Raw genomic sequence first — 24,615 nt, 5'->3', positions numbered from 1 at the left:
GGTAGGATGGACACACAACTGCTGCCAGGAGCAAGTCTCAGATGGAGCTGTTCTGAACTTTCCCCTTCCGCTTCAGATCACATTTCCCTTCAGAAAAAAAAAATCCTAATGGGTTTGCTTTCATGTTTCTGGTAAGAAAGAACGGGAGGCACTTAACCCATTGCAACCCATTAAAAATTGATAAAACAAATCAGCAGTTGCATGATAAACCTTTTCACAGCATGGTAAGTTTTCTTTAAAATAGTAAGCAGAGTACCCTTTTAATATTTGTATTTATAAGATTAATTGGATTCTGTCTGAATTGACTGATGCAGTCAAAACAGGCTGGAGTGATGAAAATGCTTTGCCTTTATATTGATAAGGCTGTTCTGAATTGCTTTCAGTTCTGTCTCAGCCTTATCTGCTTTTCCTGACCTACAACTCATGGAATTAACAGTGCTAGACATCATTCTTTCATAGTTTTGAAAAACAAGTCTCTGGGCCTGCTGCATTTGCTACTTCCTCTGCTTGCAAGGATTCCCCTCTACTACTTGGTGCAGTCATCCTACAACTCTAGGTAGATGCCTTTTTAATTCCAAATTCTATTTTGCTTAAAATACAGTACTAACTGTAATTCTCAGGGCCCTGAAAGTCAGGAAACTGCCATCAAGAAATGCCTTAAACCATGAATTTTAAAACATGTTGCAGTTTGTGTGTTTTCAGGTTTTGCACTTGCAGGCATATCTGTAAACATGAGGGAAAGAGATTATTCAAAACCCAAGGTTTCTACTTATTCATATTGAAGCAAGAGCTTTAATAGGCATATCAAACTGTAATAAAACTGAAAACAATAGTGGTTAAACCAAATGAAAAAGGTAGAAACATGCATTTGAAACTTTGCTTTTTCATTAAGTTGGGTGCTTTACATTGCTAATTTGGAATGTTAATAAATTTGACACAAACATTCCTGAAAGAAATAAACTTATGGCCTGTCAGAATTCTGTCTGTGTGCTGGAATAAAAAGAACTTAAGACAACAATATTAGACACCAACTGGCTTTGCCATGTTCCTCAGCAAGATGCTGTGCTGGGAGGCTGAAATAGGTGTGAGCAAGAAGTGGCACATACAGAATTCAAAAATTTCAGCTGCCTTGATTTCCTAAAACATCCATAGCATTGCCCAACATTCACTTTCAAATTAAAGCCCATTAGGGCAGAAGGGCTTTTTATTTAGAGATTAGAGCTTACCTTTGCTGTTGCTTCATGCAGAGGAAAGGTAGATGAAGAGTTAAATATTTGAAGGTAGCATAAACTCTACATTTCAACCATATTAATTAATAATCAGTTATGGTAATAACATCATTAGAGCAGTGTAAGAAATAGTAATTTTCACCCATTCTGTATTGCTGTTTTAACAGATAAACTCGCATAATCTGTGTTCTGGTCCCAAAATTACCAACATATGTGGTATGATTCAGGACTGAAAGAAATCTTTTTTTTTTTTCAAAATATTTTAGATTTGAGGCTCAGCTAGAATAGATGAATATAGAAGAGTGAAGCTATGAAAAACCCATCCCTGTGATCAACCTATGTGTATTTTTAACCTATGTGATGCAACTGGTGTTGTCTTTGTGGAGCATATCCTTGTACTGCAGGGAACTGAATCCCTCTGTCACAGAGTAGCTTGTGGCTTCCTAAATGTTGCTCATCCACTGATTGCACAGCTGCAGTGTAATTGAAATGTTTGTTTACCTGTAAAAGAGGTGAAAGCTCAACATTGATGTTTCTATACATACATTGTATTATATCAAAGAAGGCAGGTGGCCTTTACAAATGATTTTCCAACCACTGTAAAAACTATTTAAAGCAACTTTTAACTATATTAAGTGGCTTTTGGAAGGGGTGTTAAAAATATCCCATAATGAGATACCTGTAAGTCTCCTCCTTAGACAGAAATAGACAGACAGATGAGTAAGACATGCCAGGTTTGACTAAGTACATGGCATGGATTTAATTGCTGTGCTGCTCCCTGTGTTTCTGCCATGCAGGAGCCTGGATTAGCATTATGTGTGAGCTGGAATACAGGGAAGTTCATGGGGCATCCCTGTGCCTGTCTGCTGAGGGCTCAGCAACCACCACCCAGCTTGTTGCACTGAATTTAGTCTCAAAACATTCTGTGAAATAAATTGTAATCTTCTGAGCAAGATAAATTACTCTTAGGAACCATCTGCCTTTATCCTTTTAAAAAATGTCTCTTTAAATGTAAATTTAGCTTTCTAACAGAGACAGTATCACCATGGTAACAAACACAAGAAAAATAAATGTCTCTTAGAGGAAAACCACTTTTTATTTTGTATAAACATATTCCATATAAAATAAATTATGCAGCTATGGAATTATTGTATACACAATCTGAGACAGTAAAGAAGAGTATAAGTCTTTTCCTGGAATGGTTCTCTGAGCTAGTACCAAGCATAATTGCTTGCAGTAAAGAAATGTATTGTATACTTAATTTCACATGCTGTGAACTAGAGCTCTCATCTTTGTTTGCTCTAAATGGACTGGAATGCTACAAACTTCAGTGGAGCGTCAGGCAGGCAGCAGGAGTTTACAGAACTGGAGCCTAAAATGTAATCTCTGCCAGGTAATTTATGTTACAAAAGCTCTGCTGAGTGAGTTTCCTCTGCCCAGTCCACCACTGGAGGGGTTTGTTATTCAAAGGGCACAGAAGCAGTGGTTTGGATTTCTGCTTTCATTGAATGAAAGGAAAAATGCTTTCAGGTTAGGCCTGTTGCAAAAATAAGATTGATGAGTGGTGTACTTGAAATTGTTCACAAACAAATTCCTCTCTACCTCTTCCTGCATCAGTAACCCCCTACAAAGATCAGTGTGAGGACACACCTAAGATGGGACAGTATCACTGCATGCAAGAATTTCTGCATGGTTAAAAATAATTGCTTTTTACATTGTCTGCTTTCTCATTTCAGGCTTCAAATTTCACAGTATACAACTATAAGAACAGTTTTCAAACACTGTTGAAATGTTCCACAATTGTTTATTTACCCTCTTTCTTTCCCTCTTTTTGGCTGTGTGTGGTGTGTTTGGAGGCTGTAGGGGAGTGAAGATGGCCGTGGCTGGGTTTTAGTGGTGGGAGGAGGTGAGGAATTCTGGTGGAACAGAAATCATCCTGCATTTACCTGGCACCTCTCATCTGAATAAGACAGTAGCTTACACAGATTAAGCTCTTTCTTCCTTCCGTATGGCAGGCAGAGAAACTCTATAATCTGCACTTAAAGATGTGTTAAAGTATTAATTTCTTCTAGGGATTGTCACAATGACTTTGGCATGTCATTTACTGTGAGAGGCAACAGGAGTGGTGCTGAAACTGTGATCTGCTCTTTCCCTACCTTAGCTCTGAGTGGCATGTTCAGTAGCATCGACATCCATCACTTTGGCTATTGCTCTGTTACACTCGTTGAAATCAGAAGAGTAAAATGGAATGTTTTCAGCGGTGGCTTGGGCAGGACTTCATACAACCTAGTCTTCTGAGAAAAGATAAAGCAGTCAGTTTCAGGAAAATATTGTTGTTTTATGTGTGCAAACAGTTCTGCAGGAAGTGTAAAACTAATATGCAGAGATGGATTAACTAAGGTATCAGGAAGCAATCAGCTTCTCCTGCATGTCTCAGCCTGCCAGACCACGACTTTGGCAAGAGTACCTGGACTGGGTTACACTGTGGATCATCTTGCTTGCTCTCAGGCCTTGGACAGCAGCTGGTAAAAAAGATGGGTAAGGGAAGAAACAAAAGTAACAATGCAGACAAGCACTAATCCTTCCATGTGTATCTACCTGGTCATCTGCAGTTTTGGATTAACTGCATGTAGCAGTCTGTGTGGCCCACCTAAGGAGGTGACCTTAAACACTCTTTGGTTCTGAGCGCCTGTGGGAGAGCACAGAGGAGGAACACCTTCTCCTAGTGCTCCAGGGGCGGGCTGGCCCCACACTGCTTACGGCAGGGCTGCACAGCCGTCCCGGGGCGCCACAGCGGCCTGACCCACCGCTGTCCCTGGTGACACCGCGGCCTGACCCACCGCTGTCCGCCACCACTGTCCCGGGGTGCCACAGCGGCTTGACCCACCCGCTGTCCCGGGGTGACACAGCAGCCTTACCCACCCGCTGTCCCTGGGTGCCACAGCGGCCTGACCCACCGCTGTCCCTGGTGACACCGCAGCCTGACCCACCCGCTGTCCGCCACCACTGTCCCTGGGTGCCACAGCGGCCTGACCCACCACTGTCCCTGGGTGACACAGTGGCCTTACCCACCCCTCCAGCACACGAGTGCCTCGGCACGCTCCGGGGCAGCAGGTGACTTCAATAAACCCCATGGATGTTTTGGCTTACCGAACATCCTCCAGCATTGCGAGCACACGGGCAAAGACCAAGGCAAGGGGTGAGCATCGCACCCCTCTTATTGCTAGAGTTGGTCACTGTGTTTCAAATAGGGGCGGTGAGAAGGGGAGAAAGCGCCTTACTGCAATCTTAACGACTCCTATCTGTTCCTCTCTCTTCCAGGTGCTTTGCAAAGGCTGTATCCATGTGGGGGTCTAGGATGGCTGCTCAGACAGGTCCTGGATGAAGAGGCGGGAGCAGACACACACCTTTCCCAGCCGCCGTCCCGAGCGCTCCCCGCGGGCCCCGCTCCGCTCCCGCCCCGCCCGCGCGGCCGCAGGGCGCAGGCGCGCAGCCCCCGAGCCAATGGGGCGGGCGGGGCGGGGCGCGGCAGGGCTGCGGCCATTGCGGCCCGGCCGGCTGAGGGGACGCGTCGCTGCCGCCGCCGCCGCCGCCGCGATGGTGTCCTGGATGATCTCCCGAGCGGTGGTGTGAGTGCCGGGCTGGGGCTGCGGGAGGCGCCTTATTTCCCGGGGCTGAGATGGTCCCGATGAGCGGCGGGCGGGGGGCTGCGTCCCTTTTCTCCTTCCCCCAGCCTCCAGAGGCGGGTGCTCTGCGCTCCCCGCTCCCCTTGGGGGTCCGTGTCCCTGAGAGTCCTTGTGCTCCCAGAAACTCCGCAGGACCCGCACCGGGATTGTGGTTACCCATAACGTGGATCTCCTGCTCTCAGTGCACGTTTCCCGGGGCTGCGGAGCCAGCCAACTCGCGCTGCTTGTGCCTGGCACGCACAGATTGCAACCGTTGCTTGTAAAGTGATCCAGAGTAACCTATAAAATCTCGTAACTTTTCCTTTTTAACTTCTAGCAGAGTTGAGACGACTAGAAGAATGCTTGCGAGTGTGAGATGGCGGTCTGTGCTGAGTGTAGCTTATCAGTTGAAGAGATAGGTTGGCAGTGTTGTGTTCTGCACCGCATAAACTCGAGTTTTTGAAAGCCAAGGAGACAAACTTTCTTAAGGCGAGAAGCTTCATTTTACCTGTTGTGTAAGTTCTATTTGAGAAAGAGTAATCTGCAGTGACACCTCTGAATTTTTTCATAGGCATTGTACTGTTCCTTCCTGAAACTGATGAGTTATTGAGTTCGTTTGAATGTCATAAAGTCCCTCATAAAGTCTGAGTAATATTTGGGTAGCAGAATCTTCCTCATGCTCCTTGCTGGATGGCAAGGATAGTGACTTTGAGGTCCCCAGTGCTTATTGGGTCCTTTGAGTTGAGATTTGCTGTGAGTGAGCTTTTGCCAGGCAAATGAAATGAATCTGCTCACAAAGCAGTCCAACAAACATCCGAATTAGCATAAAGCGTGTAGCAGGAGTGTGTGACCCACAGCAGGGCATAATAGGATTGTCCTGTTTTGTTAGTGAAAGATATCCTCCTTAAGCTGTCTGGTGTAATTTCATCTGAAAACTTTGTCAAGTTTTCTCCTACTTTCTCATACTGCCACGTATATTTTCCCGCGGCAGCCCAAGCACCTCGATAAGTAGCAGTCCTTCTCCCTCTTCCTGCCGTCCCCGAGACTTGTCACATAATTGCAGCTTGCAAAGCAGAACATCACGTTCCAGAATTGGCAGGGGACGAGAGAGGTTTGGAGGAGAGTCTGTGGGAGGAATTGCTGTTGGTGCACTTTGGCAGTGTGGTCTTCCCACAGGCTTTACACGGTGCTATAGGCAAGAGGCATACTCCAGCTTTCTGTACATCAGATGGAGCTGCTCAACCTGTTTCTGCTTTGTTACATAACAGCACCAGCCAGAGAATTCTTATTTTAACTACTTAGACTGTGTTGGTTTCAGGGGAGATGGCAGCAATGCTGAGTACCTTCATTTCTGATGACCAGGTTCTTCTGTAGGTGGTTGGGTTTTCCCCCCTGAATTCCCAAGGGTTGTATTTGCATAAGTTAAAATCTCCATGAGCCTAACCCTATAACACAGGGAATGAAGAGAACAGCTTCTGTTCTCCACAGATTTATTGTAAAAGGCAGTAAAAGATAATGTACTGTGCAGTTCTGTGGAGTTAGTTTTCCTTGTTGCCATTGGTCACTCATCTGTGTGCCCTAATTATTTTTGCTAAAAAGGGAGTCCTAAATATTATTTATAAATCCTTTCCACCTTCTTGTGTCCTTGTTTCCTAGATGTGGGATTTAAATAGTTTGCCAGTGTTTAATTTCTCAGGAAGGTGGAAGTGTTCAGTGAGAACTTGGACAGCTTTGAGATTGTCGTTTAACTTTGCTAATAAAGCAAAATTCTTGTGGAAACAGAAGGTGAGAAGTAGCACAGAAGTAGATGTGGTATGACATGAGAGGTCATCAATTTCAATAGTCTTGAGAATGCTCTTGTCCTGTTTTCTCAGTGTCCATTATCTTCCTTTTTTGATCTGTTTTCCTCTGGTCTCTTCCCAGATGTACCTATTTCAGTCACTTTGAGTCTCTGAATTGTGTGTTTGTAGTTTGGAAGGTGTGTCCTGGCCTTCCCATAGAAGCCATAAGAAAGAGATTTTTAAATACTGTGTAGCTGTGAGGACCTGAGGCTCTATGTCATGTAGCATTTGGATTCTGCTCCGGTGACTTCCTGGTGCACAAGTCCCCAGCAGCCTGTCATCCTGACTGGTGATGGAAAGGAGCAGCAGTTTGTCTGTCTGTGGCAGAGTTCTGCACTCCTGACTGACCTCCTGTGCTTCAGGGCCAAAAGAGCAGCAAAATATTAATTTATAGGTGAGTCGCAGTGCCCTCTGCTGATTTCTGACGTGGTGGACTTGTCCTGACATGTGTGTCCCAAGCAAACTGCCTTCTGATTCAGTTTGGGAGTTTGCAATTTGGAATTCATTAACTCCACTAAAATACTTTGGTGAACACTTTAAGGAACTAGGGGATGGAGCTAGTAGGGAATTTGAATTCTTAATTGCATGTGAATTGTCTTGAGGAGTCATGCACAGGAAACAGGGAGTGGTTCAAATTCACTGTTCCACATAAGAATCTTTAGCAGAACTTTGTTTTAATGAAGTCTTTTCCCTTTGCTCTATCAGTGCTATTATTCTTAAGTATTTAAACTTGTGAAATACTTTGTACTAATTGCATATCTTTATGTCAAGAAGCAGAAGACTTGAAGTGCACAATTAAAACATCTTTCCATTTTCAAATTGTTTATCAATTGGGTGCTGTTGCAGTAAGTATAGCTCATTATTTCTAAAACACACTGGCTGTTGCAACAATTTTTGGAATATTTACTGCAGGGTTTTTCCTTTTTTTTTCACATAACAAAACTAACAATAAGATAAATTATTTCATTCAGAATCTCAGAAAACATGTCAGTGTGGCACATCGTGTTCTCAGTTTTTGATGGTGGAAATAATTTTTTAAATTTGGGACTGCCCATCTTGTTAACTTCAAACAGAGCTTGTGCCTGACTTTTCATCCACTTGGATTGCTCATTCTTCTCATTTGTAAGGTCTGAGTGCTCGTGTACACATCAGTTGCTGAGACAGTATTTAATAGTAAACACACTGAATACTTGTCAGTCACAGCCTGGTATGGATGAGATCAGACCATCCTCTTGTGCCAAGCAGAGATGTGAAAGCATCCTAAATACCAAGTAGATGGCCATTTTGTTCTTGCAATCTGTTAAAGCAGACTGTCTGCTGTAATCTGTTAGCTTCTTTCCCTCCTCACTTAAAAATGAAAGTTGCCCCATCTGTGTTGCTTTGCAGCACGCTCTCCCTTCATGTTTAAGTACGTGGTTTGTTTCCAGTTAAGTAGGTCAGTATCCATCAGTGTTGGAAGGAAAAGTTGCAGTGCTCCACAGAAGGATGGATTTGTTTTGGGCACTAGTAGTTAGCTTTCTGTTTGCTTGTATTTATAATGTCTCTCTTCCCCACCCCAAGTTTGGAGCCTTGCAAATATTCCTTGAATCTGATATTAGATTATAACTAATTGCTTTAAGCTGGACAAAGACTGTGTGGGGGACACAGGAGGTGACCTGGAGCTAGGCAGTATTATTGGTCTCTTTCAGCTTTTGCTGCTTTACACAATGGAGCTGTTTCTTTAATGGTAGTTTCTAAGGCATTATCTTACTCTACTTTTAATGCTTCTGTTGTTGTTTGACATTTCCAGATGTCCAGCTGCCCCCAGAATTACTGTAAATCTGAGAAGGGGTGGCTGCAGCCATAGCTTCTGTGTTGATTGAATTGTTGTCTAATACCTGGCTTAGCATGTGGATCATGTTTTATGTAACTCTGTATGCTTTGGCTGGAAACCTAGATCGTGTCTTGTTCGTGGAATACAATTTTTTTTTAAATAAAAGCATAAACTGCAATAATATTTACCCTCTTGTGTGCTGATCAACATGCTGTCACATGTTTTGAAGTGATCCCAGCTCATGGGGTGGAATCAGGTAACAATAACACCCTGTGTGTAAAAGGAACAGCTATAGCTCCATAGCCTGATCTTCAAGGCAGAGGAGGCCTTTGTGGGAGAGTTTGTGACTCTTTGTAGCCTGCTCTCTGGCACAGTGGTTGCAGCTGAAGTGTGAAGGATGTTGGCTGCTGTGGGATGCTGAATTTCTGACAGTTTTCTTTGGTTTAAAGGCCTATAAATTGCTGCTGCACCTGTGGGGAAAAGGAGCTGCTGTCACAGCGTGAGTGAGATGTGCTGCAGTGTCTGTCTCATCTCAGAACTGGAATGAATCAGTGGCTCTGATTAGTTGTCCTTGGCATTTCATGCTAGAGATGTCACTGCCCCTTTGCTGGGAGGGGCTATCCTGTCCTTCATCCTCTCCTCATTCACTTTCCACATGATCCAAACTCTGACCACCGTGTGAGTCTGATTGTTCTGTCAATTGGAATGAAAATTAGTGTTGGTAGAAGTTAATATTTTGTTAGTTGCAATGAACTGCACCAGCTCACACTGCTGTTGTGTAGTTGCTAGGTAAGTGCTGTGTTGAGAATGAAAGGTTGCAGGACAAAACCAGCATTATTTTAGGCTTTAGGGTATGGTTAAAGTGTGCTCTGAAACTGCATTCTTTGCTTTCACATTGCTGCTTATTCTTTCTTCTTATGAATCTAGTTCCAGTAATAACAGTGCAGCTGTTCTAATCAAACAAGATGTCAGATTTTTAAAGGGTTTTCAGTTTCTTGGGTTGAAATCTGTGAGCATATGTAAGTCTAGGGATTAAGTGTATTGTCCTGACTGTGTGAAAGTTTAAAATCATTTACATAATTAAGCAGTGAAATCATCAGAACTCTTCTCTCCAACAGTTCAGCTTCTCAGTGAGGTAATCCTAATATATACAATGAGAAGTTTCTGCTCACTTGTATGTGACTTGTAACACCTCTTGAGTTAGTACAATGCAGAATTTCTGTCTCTGCCAACTTGTAAGAAACAAGTGTCCCTACTGCTTGTCTGGCACACCTTGCCTTAAATCAACATTTGCTCTGCAGCCTAGCTGCTCTTTGCTCTGCCATGTTTCCAGGGTGGTGGGAGTGCAGAGTGAGCCTGTGGCAGGCAGCTGGGCTGAAGCTTCCCCAAAACAGATGGAGCACGTCTAGAGGTGTCCCGTGGAGTCTGACATTCTTACTTCATGCTCTTGGCATGTTCTGTGTTACAAAATGTGCTGAGCCCCACATGTGTGTCCTCTGATTGTAGCTAAAGAAATACCAAGAACTGCATGATCTGGCACAAAAGGGTGTTTCTAATGAAAACAAACAACCTCCACTCCTGCAGTGTTCCACAAAGCAATGTCTGCTTTGAGCCAGCGCGTTGTAGGCTGTTGAGCACTTCTGCAGCCTGGACAGAAAGTTTTGTCTTTCCTGGGTTTGGACATAGAGGCAGCTCCCTATATGCTTGGGCAAGGCTGAGGAAGATCCTGAGCCAAATTCTGATTTGTTTAAAAAAAAGCTGCTTTGGCTCAATAATTTTAATATTTGATAGAAATCATCTTCAAAATGTGTGTAAAACGTGTCTGGCAAAGTCCTGTGTTCCAGTGCTCCATGTGCAAAGGAGTTTTCCCTAAGCTTTTTTTAGGTTCCTTTTTATTCTGCTTTTGAAATTCCAACATTTTGAAACCTGTGTAAGTACTAGCTTTATACAGAAGAAAATATTCCATCTGCCAACAGCACAATCCCTCTGTTGGCAGGACCTGCCAGACTAGATCATAACAGTTTGCTCCAGGACAAATGAGAGGAGCTGGGAAGGGGATTGCAAGTTTTTTGCTGACCAGGATGACTTCAAACACAACTGGCCTCAGTGGCACAGAACAACCAACGTGACAAGATGGTTTTTGTGTGAGGGAAATAAAACACCCCACAAAGGCTGTCTCTGCACTGAGCTTCTTGTCAGCTATCTCTGTTCTTTGCTGCTCAGTTTATCACTGACAAAATAAAAGGGCGTTACTTGTGTTTCTCTTGTGTTTCCTAGCAGTCTGCAAGCATCAACATGGAGGTGGGTTCAACTGGATGAATGTTTGCCCTGTGTTTATCATCTTTGGAACATTACTCATGCATCCCAAAGACAGTTGGAACTTGTGTTTGATGTTGAAAACTAGGTGCAGTTTGTTTCAAAAGCCTGCAACCTGGCTTTGAGTGCAAGGATTTCCCAAGCAGAGTTTTTCCTGATATGAGAAGCCTGACATAATGCTGTACTTTGTGTTAAAGCTGTTGGAACTTCCAGTGCTCAAAGGGGAAAATCAGAAAACAGTTTGTGCTTGTGCCTTCCTACCACTGTCTGTTTTTGTTATTTCCTCCCCCCACCCTGTTTTGTAACTCATTGATCACAACTGTGGAGAGTCAGGAAGATGGTCACTAGCTTAAAGACATCCTGATTAGTTTTTAAGTATGGTAACATTACTTTAAACTAACATAAAACTCCCAAAGAATTATTATTTGGCTTTGTGCTGTCATTATTCACTTCTGCCTGCTAATATTTTTTCCCAGATTAGGATTTTTTTCTAGAACAGATCACTGCCTTTATAGATGTCTAAAAGCACATCTAGGATTACTCAGTTGCAGTGTATTTAGTATTAGAATGTTTTAGAAGCTGACCTCTTCAGTATTTTCATCTGTGAACAGCTTATGGTTCACTTGGAAGACACTATATCCACAGAAACATAAAATATATGTTTTACATGGCTGGTTTGGCAGTCATTAATTTGCTGTAGTTGCAATGTAAGCAGTGTTGGTTTTACTATTCTACTTACAGAACTTTGAGGGCTAGTTTTTCTTGTCTAAAAGTTACCCTTGAATGGTGGAGACAAAATGAAATTTACATTTGTGTAAAGAGGGTAATATGAATTGGGCAAATTATCTTACATTTGCATTTGGAAAATAACATTTCTGAAAAGGCACACATTTCTTTTGTATCTTCTGGTTTCTTAGCCCATTTACATATAACCAGTGAAACATAATTGTGTTAACAGAATTCTTCTCTCAGAAATTTTTTTTGTTAATCAGCATAATGTGCTTTATTTGTTTTTGAGAGCACACCCTCAAACTAATTAATGCACGAGTCTAAAAAAACCCATAAATTATTTGGGTTCAAAAGGGAGGAAATGAAGATCTTTCAGCATTGTATTTTTGTTACTAACAGAACTGCATGAATAAGGCTGGTGGAGATTCTGCTTGTCAGCCTGAACTTGGTGTCCAACAGAATCTTCAGAGTTCTCTCTGTACCAGGTATAATTGAGGAAACACATCACTGGCAATGACAACTCCAGATGCTGCCTCTGCAGCATCTGCCAAATCCAAAGTTCATAGAAACCTTTTCCTGTGTCCAGTGGAAAGGTTTGTTCTTTGAATGCTCTGAGAGGCTCCAGAAGTTCATTTCTGGGTTTTAAGATGAACAGAATTGTTTGAAAATCAAGGAACTTAGGGCAAAAAATTAAAATGTGTGTAACTTTGGATGATTAAAAACCAAACCAGCAGCTGTCTGGGGTAGAGATAAGGCATGCTTTTACTTCACAAGTTGGTGTTATATGGTTTCACTTACCCCTTTGCTCAGGTTGTGGTATTTCTGTAGCATTTTTGGGAGAGGCAGGTCATTGAGGCTGGTCTCTGATGACACCCTTGGGCTCAAGAATCTGTAATGATTAAGTAGGACCTTTCTGAGCCTTTGGGTTCTGAACCTCACTTTTCTCTCTGGAGCCACCCAGACAGATTAATATTCCATACAGTGTGACCTATGGCAGCATGGACACTTTTTTCTTTTAAATGCAACCCATATGAATGGGTGGTTACATGCAGTGTGGTTTGCCTTACACTAACAGACAGCTCAAAAATAAAATGTGCTTTCCCTTGGAATAAGCAGAAACAACTTTTATTTGGGACCACTCCTATTTTAAATGCTAGTTTCCTATAGCCAGTTATTTTGATGTTGAGTAATATTTCCAAAAATAAAGATACTCTTAGAGCAGCAAACAATAACTGGATTTTAACTTGTGAAATTAGCTCCAGTCTCTAGCAAACTTGATATAGAGTGAAAACCAAAGCTGAAAAGGTGGAAGTGGAAATCATTTTTGGATCTATGGCATTTGGAGGTGTTAGAGGGAATAAGCCTAGGCCATAAGTGATGGCCAAGCCTGGAAGAGGAACTCCAGTGGAGCAGTGAGATTTGAAGCCACTTGTCAAAGCTGAATAAAGCTTTAGATTTGAAAAATAGTTGAGAATGGGCATGACTTCAGAGCCTTGAGAGAATCTGAACTCAGTTTCCTCTAATATTGAAGATAATATTAAAGTACTGATTTCCTGAACCTACAGTTCAAGCATTGGGTCCATCAGGAAGCTTTCTCCTTAGGCAGCTGCTGAGACAATAGAGAAAATAAAACACTTTATTGCAAAGAATTTGTCCCCATCTCCTGCAGTTGAGACTTAGCTCTGTGGTATGTCTGTACATTGGCTTCCCATTGTGACTTCTATAGCTTGATTGAAGGTAATGTAACTCAGGGTAAATATGCCCAAATTACCTTTAATAAATAAAAAGCTGGCCTTGGATGCTTTTGGGCAACCAAATTTTCTTTCTTCCCACAGCAGTGAAAGAGATTACTGCCACTTAAAACACTGAGTTATCTTGTCTTGGGACTTGCGTACCTTAAATGAGTGAGGCTGCTTTAAAAATTAAGTATGGTTTCTGTAATGAGAATGAATTCTGCTGGGCTTTTTGACTTTTATTCTAGGGATGTGGTGCCCATGTGTTTTTGGCAAAGTTTCTTTTAGTTTTCTGTCACCTGAAGAACTTAATTAGCATTGCTGCTCTTCTGCTGTGCTGCATTACTGCTGCTCTTCCAGTTTTGTGCTGGATAAAATATTATCTTTGTATGCAAATCTGATTTTACCTGGTCATTCACCAGGACTGAGACCTCTGAGGCTTCCAGGAACTGAAGCTTTAAGACTGTTAAACATGTTTAAAAATGTGCAGGACTTGGCAGTGCCAAGATGAGTCTTTGTTTTCTTTGTGCTGGCTTTGGTTCTCCCGACATCCATCTAACTTTCCTTGTTTCAAAATTTGCTGTGGCACAGAGCAGAGGAAGCTTTGAGAAGTGGCTGCTGGCTTGACACAAGTCACTGAAGTTACTGCAATGAACAATTTTCCAATATACCATATAGATTGCAATGGAAGGTGTTCTAAGGTGTGTTCTGGAGTCTCCTTGATATGAAGGATGTCATGTTCTTACACAGAAATAAAGACCTAAAAATTTGTAGAAGCTTCCAACATAATTTTGAAGACACTGGGCACAAAACTAAGTAGTGTAAATAAGAGAGCCAGTAGTTTTTAAAATGAAATTTATGGAAGCCAAGAAGCTACCAAGTGTATTTGTAACTTTAAACCTCATAACAAGATGAAACACCTCATTCTAGATCTGTAATGTTCCTGTTAATCTTGTTCAGCACATCATCTGCATTAAATTACCCATGTCTTTTAGGAGCTCTCAGAAGCTCCTGGATGGAGAGGATCATGTTGCTCAATGAAAACTGCATGTGTAGGTTGTAGTACCTCCAGGAGCAGTGAATGTAAAGAACTTTTTCCAAAGCAAGGAAGCTCATAAGTGTGTTGCTCTGTCATCTGTCAATTACCTTTATTATGTAAACTCTTGATATGACAGTTTCTTTGAACATGCATGTAGGTATCAGCTTTCATCTTTAAACTTACAATTAAGACTAGAATTTTTTTTATCTTGTTCACCTGCTTTATGAAATAAGTTTATTCATGCGTATCCTAAGTGAAAACAGAAATTATCTCCTGAAAACTAGGCTTGGTTTGATGTTCTTTAAAACATGAAAAATAGCAAACCAGTCAGTTTTTCTTCTGACACCCTTAATCCAGCTGTCAGTCCTTGCTGATCATTAGAAGAAAAGCACAGTTCAGTGCAAGGACACATCTTTTTCTTTGATCAAAGTCATGTGCAAGGCCGTCTTAAGAGCTGTCTGAGGAGTCCCTGCAATTGTTCCTAATTGTTGGCTATTTCTCAGTGTTCAGTTGTGCTCCTGGCTGACATGGGGCCACAAATACTGTGCTTCCAGTGCTAAGAAGTCTAGCAACACAGAAATCAGAGATAATTTCATGTGTTTGAAGGAAATAAGTGACTTGAGATTTAAGTGAGTGTGAGCAGCTTTGAAAACGAATACTTCTCCATCAGGGATGAACTTTTGCTATTGAGTTTGAGGTGGGAGATTGAAGTTCTCTTCCAAGGGTTGTTCTGTGTTTGAAGACATTCAGTGTTTGCTCTTTATCTGGAGGCAGTGCTGCAGAAGGTGTGGTTGCAGTTCCTGGTGTGAGCTCACCTGGGAGGCTGTAAACAGGAAGGAATGCTGGGATGGGATGGGCAGGACGCTCCTACAGCAGGAGTCAAACATGGATCATAAAGCAGGAGGTGAATGGGTCAGCCTGCTGACAAGTGACTAAGGGTTTTATAACAATTTTTATTTGCCTTCCAGTATTAGCTTTATGGAATTTTCTGTACAGCTGGATTTGTTGGGCCTTTTGACTGTGTTTTGAGCAGGATTTATGTTTGGGGTTTTTTGCTGGTTATTTATGATGTTGCTATCTCCAGACTTATGCCCTTCTGTTAAAATATACCTGGGCTATCCAGCACCACAAGAAACACTGCTCACTTGTGGCCACAAATTTTGGGCACTCTCTCCAGGTACAGATGAAGATTCTTTGAGTTAGGATGATAGGCAAACAGCTTCTCCCCAAGTACTTCTGTGCTGTGCAGGAGGTGAGTGGATTCACAGGTTTAGTGTACCAGTAATGCCCTGTCAACTCCTGAGAGGGTGACTGGGAGAACTGTGTTAAAGCACTGATGCAACTTGACCACGTGGAAGAGTTTCCAGGCTGACTCATTAGAGAGGGCAGCCTGGATTTTGCTTCAGGAGTTGTTTTTTAGCTGTCCCTTGTTCCAGACTGCCACAGGCCCCTGTGATCCCATAAGTGCATCAGCACTTGAACTCACACTCCACTGCAGAACATCCCTTACAGAAGAGAATTTTTTCTGGTTGTTTTTTTTTTTGTTGTTGTTGTGCTCTTTTTAGACTTCTTTCAAGGTTCAGACAGAGATCTCCATGTTGAGACAACTTGAAGAGTTATCTGGCAAAAGGTGCCAGATAATTTGGGGTAGATCAATAATTAGTCCATAAACATGAGTAGATAGGGTGCTTGTAATGGAGCCTAGAGGGCTGGAAAAAAGGCTTAATTGTCTCCTTTCAGACTGCTTGCAATTGTTATACTTGGGACCCATTAAATAAAAGTTCCTGGCATAGGAAAGTCCCCCATTTTGGAGGAATCAGTAGGGATGTCACTTTTCCTGGTAAAATTCTAGGGTGGTTTCTGACTGCTTGAGTAATTGCCTTACTATTGGTTTTGCTGTGCTTTGGAAGGATCTGGCAGTTGCTTTGGAGAATTCCAGCTTTCTAAGTTGGAAAGTTAATAGCTGCCTTGCTCTGCTCAAGAATGTGCTTTATTCAGCTCTGTCAGTGCTTCTGGGGATATTCTTTAACTATTAAGGCATTTTTGTTCTCTGGCTTTTATATTCTGCTCATAAGAATGCTGTGAAGATTTTAACAGACCTGTTTCTGATTGCATTCCTGCATTTTGGTAACTGCAGTCTGCTGAAGGAGTTGCTGGATTTCAAGTTCACTACTGTTGGCAGACATGTTCTTTTAATAGGATTTACATGATTTTCCCTGCTCCTTGCCCAAAGCCAGGGGGGTTGGAAAAAAAGTGGGATACAATTTCTTGAGGGGTTCAGGAGCTGATCCTCATGCTCCTCTGTCCTGTAGCAGACCAGCATTTTGTTCCAAGTGTAGTTTTTGTAGTTACTGGTGTTTTACTGTAGATTGTGTGGTTAGTGTTGTGTATCTGAATAGCAAAGTGGAGCTAAATTCTGTCAGGTGCTGGACAGAATGACTTTGTTTAGTGTAGTGCTTTTCAGAAACATTCAGGACAAAAACGCCAGGGCAAGCTTTTGTTTGTCAGGACATGTGAACTGTAGCTGGTAGCTGGCTTAGTCTAGAAGTCACTGCCTAGCTGTGAAACACTCAGGGGGAGGGGTAAGGCATGGTTTGAGTGTATTGGGTTTGTGTGTCAAGGTTTTACTCTTATTTCTCATTTTCCTACTCTGATTTGATTGATAATAGATTAACAATCAAATTACCCAAACCTGGTTGACAATTGCCCATGACAGTAACATGTGAGTGATCTCTGTCCTTCTCTCTCCCCACAGCCTTTGACCTTTTTGTTGTATTTTCTCTCCCCTGCCCATCTGAGGGGGGGAGTGACAAAATGGCTTTGGTGTCCACCTGGTGTTGGGTTAACCCAACACATGCAGGGTTTTTGGCTTTCCCCCCTGAAGAGGATTCTTCCATGTGCTCCTTGTGCCTTATTTGAGCTTGAGAGTGCCCCAGAGGTGCATAGCAGGCAAAACTCAATCCATAACTGGAGCCTCATCACTTGGTAGCCAAAACAAAAGGAGAGCAAAGCCCAAATTCCTGATCTTTGATGGGAGTGGCTTGGAAGTATATGGGCAGTAAACAGTCTAAGCAAAAATGCTTCTGCTTTTCCAGTGCTGACTGAAATCCCATTGGTGAGGCATATGGCTCTGTTTGCCTTTTTTACAGCCAAGAACAGCCAGCCAAAGATTCAAGCATTGTTCTTTAGGTTTTTATTCTGCTCTTTAGTTTTCATTAGCAAACTTGCTTTCAAGTGAAATGTTGCTTAGGCTAAACTTGCTAACCATATGTGGAATAGCAATTATAGTTCATCCACGAGTGAAATTATACTACCTGTGCAGAAATTAGGTCTGGTGGTGGTAAAACAGTGTCACCTACATTACTTCTGGTATTTCCATGTTGTCTGAGCAGCTCTTAGAAAAACTTGTGTACGTTTATGACAGGGATGGAAACCACTCCTATTGTAGCTGGGAAACACCTGGTGCTGAGAAGGGGAACTGGGCATGGTCAGCAAAGCAAGGCAGTTTATCAGGTCCATGGTTTTGTGGAGGCATGGAGGATTCTTTTATTCTGCAGCCTGCCACTCAAGGGTGTAGGAGCATATTCCTACTGGAGATGCACACAGTGTCTGGCTCTGGATCAATCTGTGGAGATCCTCAGCCTTTGATTGGACCAATGGGTGTCATCACTACTACAAAATTTCTAAGGAAAGGGAATTTAGTGAATGGGGCTGTCTCCAAAGCATCTCATACTAAAAGAGTTTCCTGGATTGCTTTAACTGTTAGGTAAGGAACAGAGAGTGTTCCCTTTTTGCATTTGGAGGAATGAAAGAATAAAGTGCCAAACACTATTCCATGCTTTGGACAATGCTTTGGCAATGTGAACAGACTGAACCCTTAAATGCATTGTTGTTAATGGCTTAGTGTTTGAGGAGTCTGGATGCAACTAGTACTTTTGAGAGGCTTTTATTTGTGCCTTTGTTTTATTTTTAATTTTTTTTAACTGTGGCTTTAGAGTTGTTGCTATCCATGTGAAATATGTTCAGTGCCAGAGCAACATGTGTACAGATGACTGATGTTTTAGTTGTCTGTCAGATGCAAACTCTGTTGCTTTGCTTCATAAATGAGCCTTTCAAGCAATTATTCACTTTGAAGCTGTTAAAACTGTAAGACCATAGATTATGTGGTAATAAAGGCAGTAGGTTGGGTTTTTTAAAAATACAGCTATATGGATATGCAAATTCACTGTTTTATTCAAATTTAAAGGCTCTTTGATACTTCTTTCTTTGTGTTTTTATCTCCTAATATATTTGAGAAACATTTCTCTTTACCTGAGCAAAATGTCTGTAGAGGAGGTGGCTGTACCAAAAAGGGAATGTTATGGCAGCTCCTGAGTCCAGCTAAAAACCTGAAATAGCTGGGCTTCCAACTGGCTCTGAAATGACATTGGTAAGCAGGATTATCCATGTATCTACTAATAATGTAAAGTAAATGACATCACAGCTGAAATCTGTTCCCATCTGTGGAAACTGTTTTTGTCTGCTCCATTGGTGCAGTGTGCTGATGCTCAGTGTGAAATCCAAACCACACTTGGAAAAATAACACTCGGGTTTTTAAATTTGAAAAGCCATAGAATAATTGGGAACATCCTTAAAGTAGTTGTATGGTTTCTGTGGAAATATCAGAGGATGGATGGGCATCTAATGTGCAGAAGTAGGGCAGCAGTAGGTGTTGCTGACAGCTTTGAGCTCTTGGGAGGTGTGGATGCAGCTCTGGCTGTAAGGAGATAAAAACTTGATGGTACTGGTTCCTATTATTACTGACTAAATGTGCTGATGTTTTGTTTTCATCCTATCCACCTACCCACTTCTAGTGAACAAACAGAAGTTTTTCTAACACTTCCATTTTACAGCAGTATTGAAAATGGTACTAAATTGTTATTTATTCGTGTATGTATAATAAAATAATCATATTATAGAATAACATAATAATGATATATTGTCCTTTTAACCACTGCACTCTGTTTTAAAGTGATTTCCATAAAAATTCTTTAAAAGAAAAAGTGGTTACTCAAATAGGTATTTTTAAAGTCCTCATTTGACTAATATTGAGTAAAAGATTTTTCTAGAAAAATCTATGGGAAAAACTAGCTACCTTTCTTGTGTTTCTTATGCTAGTGTTTTTATTGAACTTGAGGTCATCTTTAGTTTTATGATAGTCTTGCTGTATTTAGATTTCTGCTTAAGATCAGTTGTTTCTGAAGAAGTGTTCTTAAAATTCTGTTTTGTCCCATTTCATGTTTATAGCAGTTCAAGAGTGATATGTTCAGAGGATAAATTGCTGTTGAAGTTTAGAAATACATTGGGGTTTTTTCTTTATAGAAGTGATGCTACATGACAGAGTGAGTGGAAAAATGTAGCTGAAAAATCTGTGAAGTGAAAGACTCAAGCTGTTTCCCTTTCATCTGCTTCATTGCAAGATTCTTACATGAGCAGGCTACTAATGGTTATTTAAATAACTTTGGAGTGCTGTTTTTAGAATTATGGGGAGGTGCACAGGTAACCAGTAACTGTTTGGGTTATTATGCATGTCATCAGTTGGTGGTTATGATGTTCAGGAACCTCTTCTGTATCTTGTCTTTGAACAAACCTTTTCCACCCTTAAAAAGGCTATTTTATGGGTTAAAGGATGAGCAAAGGCTTTTCTTATCTCTGATACTTAATAATTATAATTTCAGCCAGAGCAAGGGAAGGTGAGAGACATTAGAGCTGGTGTGCTACTGAACAGAGTTTTCCACAGGGACAAAAATCAATTGAATGAATTCCCACTTTTCCTCCATTTCTAAATATTGCTGTTGCATAGTTCTAGCAAAAGGAGATGAAATGTTGTCAGTGTTGTCTTAAAATTCTTTTGGAAGGGAACTTCTGATAATCTGATAAAGGTAGATGATTGTGATTAACTACTGATAGGTTCAGAGGCTTTTCAAGTGTGATAGCACTGCCAGCACTCTGCTGGTGTGGACAGGCTGCAGGACTGGTTTGGCTTGTAAAAGAACCAGAACAACTGGTTTTACATTATCTATTAGAAACAGTCTTACAAAACAGTTTGTTGTCTTTAGGGCATCCACCCTTTTCTGTTCACGTTGTTCTGGTTCTGCCTATCATGAAACTTCCTCTGAGGAACATATAACACTGATTTTTATTTTAATGCTAGAGAGCAGGATTTTTCTGTTAAGTTTGCTGAATTGTTCTAATGATGTATTGTCACTGTTTTGTCATATAATACACTGTTTTGTCATATATACAAAATCCTGAAGGCTCTCTCTGTTTTCCAATAGGCTGGTGTTTGGGATGCTGTACCCTGCATACTACTCATACAAAGCTGTGAAGACAAAAAATGTGAAGGAATATGTAAGTCTCATTCCTTTTAATTGTTTAATTACACACCTCTGCTGATATAGATGTGGGACATTTTCATTGTGTAATAAATCATGTGAAAGCTTGAATTGACTGTCTTACTGTTAAATACAACACTTGTGTGACCCTAGTGGTAATGCTCTGATTTTGTTTGCAGGGCTAAAGTTAACATATCTCATACTTTACATGGTTTTATGCTGAAACATGTTCAACACACTATGCTGTAGTGTGATTTTTTAAAAGAGTATTTTTAATGTAAACCTTCAAGTCTTGGTTTCTAATTCAGCAAAGAAATAATGCACTTTTAGGCAGGGGGTAGAATGCAAGTTTGCTAATTCTGCCAACACCTTAAGTGTAAGTATTGACAAACTGATTCATAGTGACCTCTAGAAGAGCAGCAGCAGCTTAATATCGTTGTATGGAGCTCAGTAGGGGACTCAGAATCTACCTAAAAAAAGGTTAGTTCTTAATCTATTTTTCCTAAAAGAGGAGAAAAAATGTAACCAAGGAAGGAAAAGATGGTGTGGAGGAAAGAAGCAGAACAGACAGAAGAGAAAGATTGAGAAAAACACAATTATAGTTACTTCAGTTTTTAATTAAGCTATTAAATTATTGACTTGTCAGTGTGAGCAATGAGATAATCATGGGAATGTTAACCAGTTGCAGTCACAAGGAGCTTTAGTCACTGTGCTACTTCCCTGTTTTAAGAGACAGCCTGGCTTGATTTCAGCAGGTAACCTGTCCTGAATCCTGGCCATAACTCCTCAGGGTGGGGTCAGGGCCAGCAGTTTGAACTCAGCAGCCAGAGATGTGACCCAGGGCTCTTGTCTGATGTGTGATGTCTCCACTTTGTACCTGGTTGTAGTTGTAAACTGTAATTGGTAGTTGGTAACTGTACACTGTAGTTGGTAGCTGTTGTTCCTCCCCTTGAATGTCTTAATTTGGCCTCATCACCCTGTCAAGGCCTCAGAGGACATCATATTTGTACTTCTGATTTCTGTGTACAAGCTGATGGGAGCTCATTTGTGAGATAGAGCTGGTACCTGCCAGAGTTGAACTCATGGGAGAAAAAATCACCAAAACTAAGAGGAGAATTTTCTCTGTCTCATTCTTGTATTACTCTGTCAGGGAAGTCCATAATGCAAGGAATTTATAATCTGCTTTTCCTCCCTGCTCCTTCAAAACAAATCCACAGGCTAAGTAGGGCATAGCAGTTTCCAACCTAAATAAAGGAAATCACTTTAAGAGGTCACCATTGCCTCTTGCACTATGTTTTCTAGCAAAAGAGAAGCAATATTTTAGAATGCTGAGATATTTTTTGCACCTCAGTTGTCCAGTTAGCCATGACCTGTCTGGGCATCCTTACACAGGGTCCCTGCTACTAGGGCCTGAAATTATATTTTTTCAGTTCTTTTAGTGTGAACTTGTGGTCTTTGAGCAGTCCCAGAACTTGCAGTCACAGAGAAAATATTCATGGGACCAGGATGAATAAGAACCATCTCAGTGACGTTTTCATTAGCAGGGCATGACAATGATTCATCAGTGAATTATCAGTCCATGGCTGCCTGGGCTGACTGTCCTGATAGGTCTTGGGGATGATCCATGGCTGTCATTTTCCCAGCTGGATAATTTCTTTCTCAGTAAAGGGTTTAGATTTAAATGCAGCTTTGCAAATGGCACAGGTTTGCTGCCACTCACATCATGGCCCAAGCACAACTTCCTTTCCAGGGTTTTGTGTGGCTCAGGAGCCATCTGTGTTGCTCAACTTTGAGCTTTTTAACAGTAAAATATTTTACTCAGCCACTACTTCCACCACTAAAAACCAACCAAACAAAAAGAATAGCCATCCTGACTTGTTGTATAGGTCACGATGCAGCAAAATAATCAAAGATTATTTCTGAGGGATAAAGTGTTGAGCTGACTATGGTAATTTAAAAGACTTATGGAATTCAGTGCTAAAAATTAGAATCTGTGCCTTTGAGGAGATTTGTTCTTGTAATTACCCTGGTTTAGTGGAGTTGACTAAGATATTCGAGACCTTTTTTTCACTGTGTTGCACCAAAGTACTTGAAATCTGAAATGTAGTTTATAGGTCTGAACAGACCAGCCTTTTAAATCCTGGCTTCAAAATCCTGACCTGAAAGAACGTGTTTCAGACAGAGCCAACAAATATGAGCTTAATGCTTGGATGCTAGGAAAAAAAAACCCTCAATGAAACAAATGTGTAATCACTCTTTTAACATGAAAAATAAAACTCAGTCAAAGCTTCTGTAACTTGAAGTAGATGACAGTGTTCTGGGTAGTGTGAAATCTGACCTGCCATTTTTAATGTCCTTTTTTTCTTTTTTCCTGGTATGAAAACCCCTCTAAGTCACTCAGGTTCATTTGTCAAGGATACTTGTGGTGCCTACTGCATGAGTTGTACTAGAATATGATTTGTGTTTTATTGAGTCTTTGCCCAGTCCTCAGCAGGACTCCTGGCACATCTCATGTGCCCTTCTGCAGGGCTTTTTATACTGTTCCTAGCAGCCCAGGAGAAATCCCACTTCCACTGTTGTTCTTGATTGGGTAAATAGGTGTTGATTAAACAAAGTGCAGACTGGATAAATCATTTTGGGGAAAAATACAGTCTTGCATGGCATCTTAAAAATTGCATTGCATTATGCTTAAGCTGATGGAGCAAGGTTGGATTAAGTTTTGTTTTATTCAGGTGTTGACTCAGGTTCATGGAAGGGTCACCAGTCTAAATGTCACATGGCCTGTCAGTAATGACTTCAGCTGCTGTGGACATTTGTCTTCGTTTATTCAAGCCTAAAATATCTAAATCCTCTGAGAGACTGAAGTGGAGAATGTTATCACATGACTGAGTTTCTTTTCAGACTGAAACACTGAAAAGCATTTAAGATAAATGGGTCTCAGGTTCTGACAGAGGAAGTGGTTTTAAACTATAATGCACATCCATGAAATAGGCAGCAGTGTATCATTAGGTTTTGAGTAGTTATTTAAATCCACTTCAAAAAAGATTGTTTTAAAAGTGAAGATTAAATCTGAGCCACATCCTCTGTGGGGAGGTGTGTGTGTATATATATTCTCCCTTTGAAAGACAGCACCATGAATTTAGGGCTCAAACTAGGCTCTAACAATTTTGGTGGTTTTGTTTTATTCTTTGCTGGTTTGGTTTGTTTTTTAATGTTTTTTTTGTTTTTTTTTTTTTTTTTTTTTTTTTTTTTTTTTTTGTTGCAGGGTTTTGTTTTTTTCTAGGAATTTAAAGAACATGTGGATGTTCAGTTTGTACAAATAACCAGTGGTGGTTTGCAGTGACCCATTTTGGAAATACATTGCATTTGGCATCTGATAGCTTAGGGAAGATAAATGCGTGGGAACTATTTCTGTAGTATTTATTCTGACAGATGTAATCAGCTTAGGCAACCAAATTTGAGCAAATGCTCAAGAAAAATGAGAGAGTCTCTAAACTGTTATAAAACAAACTACTGTTGAGTATCTTGCTTTGACAACTCTGAACAAACTGTACAGTGTTCAGTATGTTATGTGTAGAGGTGAAATCCAAGCTCTCAGTGAAGATGGTGTTTTGATTTCCAGGTTCGCTGGATGATGTACTGGATTGTGTTTGCTCTTTATACAGTGACTGAAACAATAACTGACCTAACAGTCTCTTGGTAAGACCCTGCTTTTTATCAACTCTAGAGGAAACTATGTTTGTTTCTGATGTTTTTTTTTAATTTGTACTGATTTATTTTGTGTAAAGAAGTTGTGCTTGTTGAATAGCTGTTTTTACAGGAAAATATCTTGGTACATAGATGAACAGCAGCTGTTTTTAAGTTTGCTGTACACTG

General features: G+C 41.0%; 1 protein-coding gene across 1 annotated transcript in view; it reads left to right on the top strand.

Moving 5' to 3' along the window:
• The first annotated feature begins 4,774 nt into the window (after window positions 1–4,774).
• REEP3 (receptor accessory protein 3) overlaps window positions 4,775–24,615 on the top strand; it is a 37,013-nt gene continuing 17,172 nt past the window's right edge. The window contains exons 1-3 of the mRNA XM_058029576.1: window positions 4,775–4,858; window positions 20,683–20,755; window positions 24,362–24,438. Coding sequence (XP_057885559.1) covers window positions 4,827–4,858; window positions 20,683–20,755; window positions 24,362–24,438 — 182 coding nt within the window. The 5' untranslated portion in view covers window positions 4,775–4,826. The remainder of the gene's footprint in view (window positions 4,859–20,682; window positions 20,756–24,361; window positions 24,439–24,615) is intronic.

The sequence above is a fragment of the Melospiza georgiana genome, chromosome 8 (genome assembly GCF_028018845.1).
Source record: "Melospiza georgiana isolate bMelGeo1 chromosome 8, bMelGeo1.pri, whole genome shotgun sequence".
Lineage (NCBI taxonomy): Eukaryota > Metazoa > Chordata > Aves > Passeriformes > Passerellidae > Melospiza > Melospiza georgiana.
Note: the sequence above shows the minus strand (reverse complement) of the source record. Positions and strands in the feature narration are given on the sequence as shown.